Source organism: Dromaius novaehollandiae, chromosome 6, assembly GCF_036370855.1.
Source record: "Dromaius novaehollandiae isolate bDroNov1 chromosome 6, bDroNov1.hap1, whole genome shotgun sequence".
NCBI lineage: Eukaryota > Metazoa > Chordata > Aves > Casuariiformes > Dromaiidae > Dromaius > Dromaius novaehollandiae.
This window is the reverse complement of record NC_088103.1, coordinates 30,210,896-30,224,681: the sequence shown is the minus strand read 5'-3', so window position 1 is coordinate 30,224,681 and position 13,786 is coordinate 30,210,896. Positions and strand designations below refer to the sequence as shown.

Genomic DNA, 13,786 nt, shown 5'->3' with positions numbered 1-13,786 from the left:
TATCTGCATGCATATACGAATATTATTTGTGTATGTATATATGTATAAACATATATGAATAACAAAAAGATTTGGCTTGTCTTTCACTAGAAGGAGAATGTATTTTGTATACCCATCAATTTTCATTTTCTTTTATGACCCGGAAAGGGATTGTTGTTTCATAGTGAACAGCACTTGATTTGTAGATATTTTATGGGCAGAATCTCAGACTGATACTTAGTTTTTGGTCTAGTGAGCTTGAGATTAAAGCTGGGAATCAGGTTGGATTCTGTTCCCAACTCTGTCACTGACCAGCTGTGTGGCACTGGGTAAGTCACTTCACATCTCTCTGCCCCGTTAACCCATCTGTAAAGCAGGGATAATGATTTTTACATATATTTATAAAGAACTTTGAAACCTGTGTTTTAAGCAGGATGTATTGTATTAGGGCATCATTAGAAACAAGACTGTGGGGTCTTTTTTCTTGTGACCTAGCAATCTTTGAACCAGTTTAGTTGACTTCAACCAAATTTAGTAAAGGGGCAGAGGTTGCAAAGATAATCAAGTTCCTAAAAGTTTTGCCAAACAGACAGTGAGATAGAGGAGAGGGAATGTTTAAGCTCCCATGTTGAACGAAAGACTGAAGTTTTACCTGACGTTTTATTAGATAGCAGGGAATCCGCATGGAAGAAAATCTTGATAAATGCTGCAGCATCACTTCTATTGACTGCTGTTTATAATCTCATCCACTTCACCTCTCTGTTGTTGCCTCAGGCCTACAAGACACTGGAATGTTATTAGCTCCTATTGGGTGGGTTAATTTAATCTACATTTAGATGTAAAAAAAAAAAAAAAAAAAAAATTTAGATGTGTAAGTCCCAGCTAGTCACTGAAGGATCCTGTATAGCTGATAGAAAAGAGTAGAGAAAAACCCCAGAGGGCTGATTCATTTGATGCATTTGCAATGCCTATTATAGATTAAGATGAATTGTACCTTTGAAAATGCCTGTTCTTCTCCATTTAGTTTAAAAAGAGCCCAATATTAGTAAGTATCTAGTTGTTAGGTTAGGATGAATCCCCCTCACAGTTTTACAGGTAAGTTGCTCATAGGAGCTGCTTGAGGCACTTTCTGCCTCATTAAACTAAATGTTTAATACAGCACATAAAACCTGACTGGGCAGAATGGGTTTTTTCTGCATTCTGTTCAGATTGAATGTGCCAAGCTATCATGGTTTGAGTATATCATCTAACTTCTGCACTTCCACTGTACTTTCAGAAATTAAACAATTGGCTTTTATCTCCGTTTTTCTCTTGCTGTCTATTCTAAGTTAGTCTATTGACAGAAGGAATATAGTGTTCCTCTGTGCTGGCCAGCCACTATAGAGGATAAACAATTACTTCTCTTAAGTTGTTGAATGTCAGAAGGTTGAGACTCGAGCCCTGCTGACAGGACTTTGTGAGGATCCTTATAGTTGTATGTGACAGTACTTGTTTAATCTATAAAAATTCATTGCTTAAATCTGACAATCAAAAACATATTTGAAATAAGTCTTATTGTTAAGATATATTTTCTATCATTGTTGAATGGCACAACAGAGTACAAGTGCCAGGCACTTAGACCACATATCTGCCATGCTGCCAAATCTTAAATGATGAGTTAGGGTTAGAAGACTGTCAAGATAATCTGTTTTTTTAAAATACAGCAGTGTTGATCTGCTGTTCATTATGCTTTTATTTGAAGAAATAAAATTCTCCTGGGATGATACCAGTTGTTAATTATTTTTCTCATGCATTAGTCATAGAGTCAAGAGAAAATTAATTGTTTGGGGGATTTCATATATGATGTATTCAATGCAGAGCTGTCTATCTGGTGTCTGTAGATATAATTGAATTGCATTATCTTCTTTGTCCCCCCCCCCCAAATACAATATCAAATTTTAAAATGAAATAAAAGCAGCATGATTTCATTCTTACAGACTACCAGTATTTACAAAAACGTGTTCATTCAAATTGATGAAAAAGAATGTAAATAATGCTTTAGTTTTGTGAACCATCTAAAGGAAGTAAATGTATGACAGTAAATTTACATGTCTAAATATTCTCAAGATGCTTTGAAAATCTTAGCCATATTCAACTTTGCTGTTTTCTTTGGCAAACTGCAAACATTTTTTGAACCTCATATCCCACTTATTTTTATTTTTTCTATTCAGATTGAAAGTGTTTTGGGACTTGTTTTTTAATGTGTATTTGTAAATTGCTTTCTACAAGGGGATCTTAAATTATCTGGAGTCTTCAATTTTTATTTTAATATAAATAAATGATAACATTATATTTTTCTTATGAGCCATTTAAACAGATGTAAAGCCAGTCCACCATGTCATTGCCTGTATTTGATGAAAAACAGAAACGCTCAAACAGAATTAGAATTGTTGTATTTAATGCAAATCTCTCCTTAGAATCAAAGTTTAAAATGTAACGTAGTATTATCCTTTGTTTTCATAGCAATGCTTTCCAAAGAAGCTTCCAATGTCTCAGTCAGTGCCTCAGATTTATATCCAGGTTAAGGAATTTATTTATGCAAGCCTTAAGTTTTCAGAGTCACTTCACCGAAGGTAAGCTTTAAATATGGTATAATATATATAATAGTATAAATATAGTATAAAGTAATGTACAACTTCCATGTGCCCTAAAAATACACAATAAATTGAAAATATATCTTCCTGGGTACTTGCTAGATATGCTTGTTTCATAATTTCCATGAATAATTCTTTATATTTAATACATGATTTCTAGTGCTGTAACACATTTCGCGCGCGCGCGTGTGTGTGTGTGTGTGTGTGTATATATATATATATATATATGAATGGATGTGGATGAAGATAGCTTGGCATAGTGAACATTCTAAAACACTGGTGAAACTTTTAAACAGTCTTGACTGATTTGAATAATCTAGAGGGCTTTTCATTTAACAAAACATGTAAAATTTGAAAAATGTAACTTGATACTGATTATTTCAGAAATAATTGTGTTGCATCCCTGAGTAGTTCAACCCAGCTTTCCTTGTCTGTGCTTTGAATTTCCTTAGCAATAATTTCTCCTGCTGGAAAATGTACTGGCTGCATACTAATTCCCTCTTCCCTGCCACCTTTCTTTAATGGAATACATCCTGATTCCTTTCCCCTCATGCCTCTCAAAGGCTTGGTTTTAATTACATAGAATAACATTTGTAGATCTGAAATCTGGGAGGTATTGATTGTTGGTCACCCACTTCCACACTGTTAAAGATGTAAATGACTCTCTTTCACACATTCTTAATTGATACTGTTTATAATTTACACGTACTAATGAGTGCATGTTGACCTCCATAGTAACTCATTAAAAGCACAAGTAAGTCTTTCCTAACTGCTGTGTCAACAAACATGTCCAAAATCAAAAAATAACAGATTTTGCTTTGGTGTTGAAATTCAGTTAGTGGATAATCTGGTAAGTGAAAGAGGTATTGTGTGTGATAGATCACAGAAAACTTGCTGCTACCAGAAATTAAATGCACATAGGGAATTCTGAACATGAAAAGTTTGCTATGCATAAAAGAAAAAAATTATGTCAAAATACTGTCATATACAGCGTAGTTATAAAAATATACATTTGTTTTTCAGCTCAACAGAAATAGATGATATGCTCAGAAAATCTACAAATTTGCTGCTAACCAGAACTCTAAGTAGCTGTTTACAGAACCTAATTAAAAAACCCCATATAGGTTTAACAGAGGTAAGTTTTAAAATATGTACCCAAAACTGTGTGTGTTTTTTTAAAGACAGTTAGTGCTAAACATATTCTTGTAAATGTAGATATAGTGTAGTGTTAAGATTTGTGTAAGAAAAAAGTAACATTTGCTTCAAAACTGAAAATTTGAAGAGATGAAAGATGAAGTAGAAAAAGGTATGAATATTTGGAAGTAGTCTATTACATAAATGATAGTGCTACAGTGCTGGGTCTAGTTGGAGGTATATTTATGTCGGGATGCACACAGAAGGAAAGATGACAATGACAGAGGTCTGTCTCCTCTGTGGCAAACAAGTGCTTGTGGGAAATTAGCCAAAGTCTCCTATTTCTTAGATTGCATGTGGTACATGATTCAGTGTGTTCTGCTCCTGTCTAGCAAATAATAGGACATTACTGAGTTTATTTTTGCCCCTTTAAAAAAAAGGGGGGGGAGGGGGAAGAGAAAATATGTCACATGAAGCTGCCAGATTAACAAATCTAAAGTCTGAAGTTCACTCTAACACATGCAACTTCTTTTTTCTATATTAATTACGATAAAGTATTTTGGTAGGTTTGTGCATATTGTTTCTCTGTCAGGACTCTTGTCTTTGAAAATTGAACTTTGAAAATTGGCAGTTTTTAAGTGGTAACCTGAAATACTGTAATTAACTTCCAGTAACACTGCTGCTGAAAGCAGTAACACTTTAAAAATTCAAGTGGCAGTGGGTTATACAAAAAGGCATTTTACAGGAATTTTTTTTGTCTCTCATAGCTTGTTCAAATCATCATAAACACAACACACCTGGAACAAGCCTGTAAATACCTTGAGGATTTTATAACTAACATTACAAGTATTTCCCAAGTGACTGTTCACACTGCGAGACTTTATGGACTTTCTACATTTAAGGTATGTTATATGCCATCATATCTGAAAAGCTGTGTTAAAATCACCATAAATTAAGTATTTGAAAAATAAAAAGAAGAGAAATCTGCACATTTTCTCGCTTTGACACTAAAAAATTCCAAACTGATGAGGATTAATTTTAACGCTGAGCAGATAAACACTTTTTCATATTATCAGTATGATTCGAAATATGTCAGTACATCAGATGCATCAACATCCTCTTCCAGATGTGTCACAATCTTTTGTTAAGTTACACAAGAAGCTAAGCCTAACTGCACTAGAAGCTTTTAATAGACTAAGATCCAAATCATGTAGCATCTTCCATTTTTGAATAGAATCAAGCCAAATGGCTAGTGTGATCTAAAATGTGTTTTGTTTGCTTTTATTCTAAAATAGCAATTTTTGATATGTTTTCAAACAGTGACCTAGTAATGTAAAAGCAGTATTAACAAAGTGAAACAAAACGTAAATTACACAGTTGTCTTTTTAGTGTTCATATTTTATTTACCTGTCCTATAAATAAATATATACATTAATACTTGTTAAAATGGAAGATACAGTGCCAAATATGAATAATTGTATGTAATTCTTATTTACAAATTATTATTTTAAAAAGAAGCTTTAATATTTGCTATCATTAAATAATAATAGCTATTCTGAGTAATGGGGGGAAGAACCTGGGGGAGGATTTATTCCTAAATTGATAGAGTTGAGCACTTACATGACTGAATGGTCAAGAAGATTATAATCTTCAAAACTGCCTATTCAGAAAGTAAACCTATAAATGATTGCCACACGGAAGCACAAATATTTGTCTTATAAGACGAAAAGGGAGCAGTTCCTAGGAAGATGATAAACTGAGTGCAATATGTATTTTCTTTTTATGTTCATCAATTATAGCTTCTTATGTGCTTGTAATATAGCTTTTAGTCACTGTTTTTTCACTGGGTTTGGCAAAGCAGGTGTTCAGCATTTCTACAGTGAAACAAATTTATGTCCCATGACACTTATAACATTAGCTTCTAGGAGTTTATGAATGGATTCATGAGCTATACCAATACCTTTCTTGAAATTTAAGTCAGCATCACTAGTCTACAATTCTCTGATTGTCTAGCCTGTTCCTTTGCTAGTCTTGCTCAAGGTTTTACTTCTTAAATCTTCTGCATTGAGACTGAAGCAAAAGCACAAGAAGCGCGTTTGTGTCCTCGGCATCGCCTGTTTGCAGCCTTCAGCTCTCTGCGGCTGCTCCCCAGAATTAAGGAGCATGACAAAACGTATTCTTGTTGCTCTGTATGACCCTTGCTCTTTGTAGCTTATTTTGTATGCTTCCTCTTAGTTATCACAATTCTGCGATACTTATACTCTCTAAACACGTTGTGCCATAACTTAATCTCCAAAATGTTGAGTTGGACAAGAGCCACCATGCCACACAGTGCCGGAGTTCAGGCGAGGCAGCTATCTTGCCTGTGGCTGCGGCCACTGATGAGGAAAACATGGCCGGGAACGTAGGTGGAGTTCAGGTGACAGCACACGCTGCTGCAGCGCTGCTCCTCGCCTCTTTGGAAATACTTCCCCTGGCATTATTGTCCTTAAATGTATTTTTTAGTGTGTATCCACATAAAAGCATGAGGAAAAACAGAGTTTTGGAGAACGGTCACACGGGTCACTTCATCCAAAATATCGTCATTGCTTTCTCCTGTTGTAATATGAAAGGTGTCTCAATAAATGTTGTAAAAACTGTATCATAATGCATTCACATCAAAAATAGGAACTTAATTTATTAAGGCAACCTTCCATCTGGAGTTTTTATAACATACTAATATTTGACTTTGCAACAACTGTTCGTACGTATTTTTCTTATGAACAGTTCCTAACACTTTTTAAACAAGAAAAAAAGGAAGAGAAACCTGCTTTCTCATTAGGGGGAGTTGTATAAACACTGGCATGAGAGCAGGGCAGAAGCTCAGGGCTGTGCCTGCTGTCCGTGAGTGGGCTCGAGGCAGGAGTAGGCTATCATCCTGCATGTGAACCACCTATTGCCAGATTGAAAAGTTGTTCCCTCACATCAAAGGGGTGTTGAGAATCAGTAATTCTAGGTTTGCTGTTGAAAGGAGTGTGCTCTGGGGTTATAAACCTTCCTGCCCCTGCCCCTTCTCTGCCTGCCCCTGTTCCCTTTAGCATTTTGCTCACACTTTTTAATTCCTGTCCCCTTTTACCTGTTTATTAGTTCTTCTTCTTCCCCTTTCCCGAGTTCATATTGATGCCTCTCAAAAGTTCTTCGCCTTTTTGTGTTCAAATCAAACATTTCAAATTATTCTCGCAAGCAGCTGTGAGAGCGCCCGGGACTGGCACTGCAGTGAACCGCAGTCTTTTTCCAAGTTTGCCACTGGCTAATGACTCAGGAATGAGTCACTTAACCTCTTTGTTCCTCAGTTTCTTTGTATGTAAGTGGGGATATAATATGGTCCCGTTGTAAAATGATTTTTAAAGTGCCATAAATTGTTCATAGTAGCAAATGTCTATAGAGAATGAACGTTTCCCCCCTCCTCCCACCAGCGGCTTGAATCATGGTCAGGTTAGAGTCAATTTTATATTATAAGGATAAAAGACATGTCCAGGACGGTAGAATAATATTCCGTCTCCACCTTGACCAGTGATCACTGGGAACTGGACTGTTTCTAATGTATGGCACCTGCTTATCTAGACAAACTGCATTTTTCTTAATGTATTCTTCAGAAATGGCAGGAGTATTTAAGCTTAAACCTCAAAAAAAAGGTGACTCATCATAGAAAATTTTAATTTGAACAGTTTGACAACATTTATAAGCCAAGTATGAAGGAATTCCAAAATAAAAAATGTTCTAGTTTGTTTCTATGTATGGCTCCTTGTCGTGTTAGTAGGTGAACTCCTGGGTGTTATTGCCTTTATCTGTACAAAATTTCTGAAGGATTTCGAAAAGGGGGAACTGAAGCAAAAATATGAAGTGACTTGCACAGTCACACTAGGTGTTTTTGGCAGAGCAGAAATTGTACCCTTGTCTGTGAAGTCCCTCTCCACGATCTTACTCACAAGCCTCAGTTCCTTCTGGGTCGCCAGGCAGATAGGTGTGTGCTGTCAAGGAGAAACCTGCGTGTAAAAATGAAATTGCTGAGGAATGCTTGTACACCTAATTTTGGCTAACTCGAGGTGACTGAAATTTATCACTAAGAGAAGCTGATCAAAATCTTCATCCTTACTCGGGCTGTTTTATGTCATAGTGACCATAATAAGTTTTAAAAAAAGCCTAAAAACCCCACACAGCTGACCTAGGTGGCTGGATGCAAAGATCAGCCGGGCTCCGGCCGTTGTGACGGCCCCGCGGCAGAAGGCAGAAGCCATGGGCTGCGCCGTGGCCGGGGCCCTCCGAGGTGCAGAGCAGGCTTCAGGCTCCTCGTGCTGGGGCGGCGCTTGGGCACGGACTGGTTCCCAACCTGTCTGCATCTCAGCACCTGATCTTGAAGCACAGCTACAGCAAATACGGCAGAAATTACTTCACCAGCCAACTAGCGGTTTTGGTTTACATTAGAAGAAAATGGGTGTGATTTGGGATTTTTTTTCTTTGGGAAAAAAATCTCACATAAAGGTGAGATTATATACTAGTGCTTTTCATAGCCATGCAGAGAGAGGAAAAAAGAAATACAACACAAAGCTGTGGAGCCTTTGGAAGCAGCTTCAAAGCATCGAGCACAGCTAGAAGGATTTCTAGGACTGAAACCTCGTCTCTATTCCCCAGTTTTACCTATTGATCTAATGAAAGGTATTACACTCCCCATAAACTTTGTCACACCTATTGCTATGGGCTGGAAGATCAAGTTGTCATAAGTAATAATTTGTGTAGAAAATTAAGCAAAACGTTTTTGTTTTATCTGCCCTGTTGCCTTGCAGTTTGTCCTATGCATTTTAAAATCTCATCTAAGTATTACCCTGCATGATTTCTGTCCTGAACACAGTTTTTGTATAGCATGTGGAAATTAAGGAAACCTATATTCATAATGTGTTTATCCGTTCATATCCTGACATGTTTACCATTTAAGTAATTTTTTTCCTTGGTAATTATTTGATGATATAAATTAAAATGTCATGCTTTGGATGTATGAACAATAATCCCATTATACACAGATACAGTCCGAGTGATTTATATATCAGTTGGTTCATATCTGAGAAGTTTGAGACGCTTTGTAGAATTCTGTTTACATCAAACATAATGTTTAGGTTTATTTCATCTTAAGCTACCCCACTTCTGTAACTTCACCATCTTCTTGTTGCTATGTATTTGTTTTTTAACTGCTATTAGTATGTATTTATTGTGTAAGAGGAACTATTGTGCAGTAATCAAAATGAAAATAGTTTGAAGTTAATCATGTGTACAGAGTTCTGTTATTCAGAATTCCCCAAATTGCAGTGATCTTCTCTAGAACTTTATAAAAAACACCATAAAATTTTAAGAAGAAAACTGAAATTTCAGCCTAGCTTCAAAACCGTGTATAGAGTAGCCCTTGTCATTTGTCATTTCTATTCCAGAAACTGGTTGTCAATTAAAATATCATTTCTTATACAATAGTTTTTATGGGCAATATTTTGGCTCCATATGGAATTCCAGGTGAGATGGGAATAACATTCAGATGGAGAAATCTAAGTACATGACAAAAGAGTGTCCAAAGTAAAAGCCTAGACTGTATCTGGTGGGAACCTCCCCTCCTTCAACTTGTGACCATTGCCTCTGCCCTTTTGCTGTGCACCTCCAGACTTCATCTTCTCTACACCTGCCCATTAGGAAGTTGAGGGCAGCAATTAGGTCACCCCTTTTGGTTTCTTTCCTTCCGGCTGAACAGTCCCAACCCTTCCAGCTCCTGCTGCCACTCTGTGTGCTCCAGCCCTCTCACCATTTTGGCTGTGCTCCCCTGTACTCACTGCAGCTGGTCAATGCCTTTCCTTGTGCTGGGGAGCCCCTGCTGGATTTAGCACTCCAGATGTGGTCTCACAAGTGCTACACAGAGGAGCATATTTCATCTGAACTATAATGCCATATAAAACAAAATAAAATCTATCAATGTATATGTGCGTGTTTGTTAATTAAAGCTAGCAATGAATTTTCTGGAATGACAGTGGAGGAATAATCTTGTGTAGGTCACCTTGTGCAGTCAGTTCAGCCAGTGCTTGCCTCCTCACTCAGTTAGGGCTTCTATGTAAAACATTTTGGAAGAGAAGCAAATAGAAAAAGAAATCATGTAGGATTCCAAAGCAGTTGCAACTTGAACTTTAGGTATTCAAGTTTTTTTTCCAGTGTACACTGAAACAAAGGAAGATGATTTCTTGTATTTATGGGATAAGGAAGACTAATCCTATTGAGAGTAGTTCTGTTTTCTGTACTACTTTTTTTTTCCCTTGATACAAGACGTAGCCTATCCTATTATAATATCGCCTCTGGCATAGATTTTAAAAGTTGGGTGAGGTGGAATAAGACATTGTTGCAGTACGCTTTATATTTTCCAGTTGATTGCCAACAATTTTCCCATTAACTGTCATTTGTTTTGCTAAGGATTTAATGAAGAAGGCCAGACAGAAAGGCTCTGGCCTAGGAACTGTAGTTAGGCCACCAGTGCCCTGCCAGTAGTTTCACAAATTATGCCTTGTCCTTAAAATTTCCACTGCCTAATTTGCTTGTTGTGTGCCTATAGAGCATGTGTGTGTTTGAATGTGTATGTCTGTAGATATTTTCTTGTAAGGTCAATCCATACTTTTTAACATTCAAAACAAAGCACTGAATGCAGCCGTGCTCTTTGATTTCATTAAGAGGTAAGAACGTCTTTGTCCTTCAGTTTCATCTGATAAACTCAGTTTAAAATTTGCATTGCATTTTGTGCTTATGTCTCATGCTATACATTATGTTTAACTATCCTATAAATTCTTCAAATTTTGTCTTGCAATATTACAGCAGTATTTTCTCTAGCTTCTGTTCTGAAAGCCTTCTGAGTGAACTTAAAAAGCAGGATAGATGTATTAACATCAGCTGTAGTTTGTTTTGTTTTGTTTTGTTTTAGCTTTCTTGTGGATGAAGTCATTTTATTTCATTTTAAATTTTGTTTTGGCTTTTTGTCTGCTATCATGGCACAAAGAAGGCTTTGATAATATGTTTTTCTTTACCCACCCCTTATCACTTTGTCATATTTTTTAAAAAAATCTGTGCAAGGCTATGTGCCAATTTACTAATAATCCTAGTTAAAATGGTTATTGAGGTTTCATGTATTCAGTAACTTTGTGTCCTGCTTTGAGTTATCATTATTTTTATCAAAGGCTAAGTAGTAAAAATCTGACCTCTTATGTATAAGGGTTTATTCATATAGCTATACCTTACCCAACTAGCTAGGTGCTCAGGCTGTGTTATAGAGCAGCTTTGCAAAATACAGAATGAATAGTGACAAGTGCGTAAGAATGTTACGGTTTCTCTCCTTATCCTCCTTTCTCCTTCCCTGGAGAGCTGAATCTTAGCACAGTACGCTCTACTCATAGTAAAAATCCTTTTCTCATTAATCCCCCTTTTTTTCTTTGTTTTAATGAAAAACTGCATGCAGTTCCCCAGCAGGGCCCTCACAGAGTTTGGTATGTTCTCCTGTTATTAATTACATCTCCTGGTGGCAAATCATGTCACCTTCATTCTTTTTGAGTGGTCCAACATTTCCTTTTGTTAGCACTGCTGATCCCCTTTACATTCCGCAAGATGATCTTATAAATACATCTATGCTGTATTTTTAATAGAAGCCTTCAGACGTATTTCATGGCTACTTTTTTAGAGGGCTGCTTTTCCCATTTTATTATTGTACATAAGATCTCATCTTAAGATGTCATTCAAATATTGAGTACTGTTTCACATGGGTGAAGGTAAAAAAAACAAAAACAAAAACTTAGTATTATAATTACATCATATAAAATTGTGTAGCTTTCACTATTATAGTCACATTTTCTGGCTTTGGATGACTGCAGATGTGGATACCATCTTTTTCGTTTGTTTTTTTCAGTCAGCAGTCACACTAAGCACAAACAGGTGTGTCTGCAGGTCTAGCTGGTGGAAGTTTTTGAAATCAGTGTCTCAGCATTAAGCCGTGTAATGGCTGTTGAAGGGCCGGACACACAGCATGGGGTGCTGTGTGGGGCTAGATCTGGTGCCCGTGGGAGTAGAATAACTGTTTCCAAACCTACTCTTTCTCTGAGAAAGAAGCTATTTAGCAAAATACCCTCATTTTCCCTATTCAGGAGGAAAGTCTGGTGAGCTTTCTAAAATTTTTTGATACAATTCTGTCACTGAGTTAAAGGAAGAGATGGAGTAATTTATCTGCTTTTAGGAGTCATCCCAAATCTAAATGGGAATGACTAATTCACCCTTTTCTGGACTCGTGCATGGGATTCACAATGCTGCTTCTCAAAAGTAACTTTTGGGTTTGAAATCCAGTTTCTAGTCTGTTCAACAGTTTCCTCAGGGAAAAGTACAGCACTCCTGGTTTACGGTATTGGCAGCACACTGCTCCTATTGTAACCCAACAACCAAAGCAAAATAAAAGAGGGCCAAAAGCCGGCTTCTAGAAACAAAACCTGAGGGACTAATCTTGTCATTACCACTCACAAGAAACAATTAGTTGATGAAATGGTGCAGCCACTCCAGAAATGCTGTAATTTTTTTTTCCCTTTAACAAGCAATCACATTACACCTAAGCAGGTGTATTTACAGGTCATATCATTATAGATTGTGGAAACCTAGGTCTTATCATTAATTATGAAGTTAAACAAAGACTTATCCCTAATTGAAGCTTTTACAGACATAGCCAGCTACGAATTTTTAAATGTCAGCATATTTCTTTATTTGACGTTTTAACAGGTTGTTAGATTCTTACATGTCAGATTAGGAGAGCTGTTTATTAGACGCTTTTGCAAGTTGGCTTGGCAGTAAAAATGCCATTTTTAGGGAAATCTCCTCTGGCACCTTACACGGCAGGTCTATATGCTTGCTCGTTTCTTCCTCAGGTGCCTCACAGACTGAGGCCTGGCTGAAAATTGAATTTGACACACAATTTGATGCCACCTTTAGGCTTAGTTCCTTTTGATTTTTGCTTTTGCCTTTTGTATTTCCATGTTGCCTGAACTGCCATGATTTTGGACTGCTTTCACCCAGAGGAAGCTAGGGATGGGAATTTCATCCACTTTCACGTTGTTCTAGAATATCCAGCTGATTCCTTCTCTCTAGAAAACTTCAGCATCTGAGCAACCCATTTTATATTATACCTCTTTCTTGAACTCTTTCGCAAGATTAGTGAAGAAAGTTTTAGCTTGACACCATCTTAGAACAGAGAATTTGTCAAACATCATTAAATTCTGGGCTGGCAAAAGCACGCCTTTCCCGGCAAGGTATGCCTCCTCCAGCATCTCCAGGTACATCCCACTGCATCTGGGAGGACCTGGCCTAAAGAAATGAGGCAGATAATATAATAGACTCACTTCACAGTAAATGCTGTCTTTTACCTCTAATCAGGTCATTTCTATGTCTACTCTTCCTGCAGAACAGACTCTGGGTGGTGGCAGAACAAAACGAGGGATGAGAGGGGTTTAGGGGAGTGCTCCGCATCGCAGTGCAGCATGATCGGCACATTTAAGGGAGGATGTAGAGACATGAGTGTACTTCAGGTGTGCACCTTGAAGACATTAATTACACAAAAATCCTATGATTGCTGGACCTCCAGTCATAACGGATAAAATAATTATGGGTTGTTTTTGTTATTAATTTTCTGTATAGAAGAGGGGAAATAAACTTTTTTTTCAAGGTTGATACATTTGCAAGGCTGAATCAAAGGTGATTGCTATAAAGGAGAGTAAAGCAATTTCTTTGATTGCAAATTCAATCGCATTTCATTTGTCTCTGTGAACTTAGATTACTCTGTAGGCATGTTTTTTTACACTCTTATAGTATGCATTACAGGCATATTTTAAAAACCACAGGCTCAGACTTATTGCTTCAAGACAAGTTAAAATAGAAAATTTTAAATAGTTATTTTTTGACTCTAAGAAAAACACATGACTTCAGCTTCTTTGATAAACATAATTATTCTGTCTTCT

At 36.9% G+C, this 13,786-nt stretch overlaps 1 protein-coding gene across 9 annotated transcripts in view; it reads left to right on the top strand.

The window, feature by feature from the left end:
- Positions 1–13,786, top strand: part of EXOC6 (exocyst complex component 6) — a 110,591-nt gene that overhangs the window by 47,084 nt on the left and 49,721 nt on the right. For all 9 annotated transcript variants that reach the window (XM_064514048.1, XM_026094100.2, XM_064514046.1 and 6 more), the window contains exons 15-17: positions 2,482–2,591; positions 3,636–3,747; positions 4,514–4,648. In XM_064514048.1, coding sequence (XP_064370118.1) covers positions 2,482–2,591; positions 3,636–3,747; positions 4,514–4,648 — 357 coding nt within the window. The remainder of the gene's footprint in view (positions 1–2,481; positions 2,592–3,635; positions 3,748–4,513; positions 4,649–13,786) is intronic.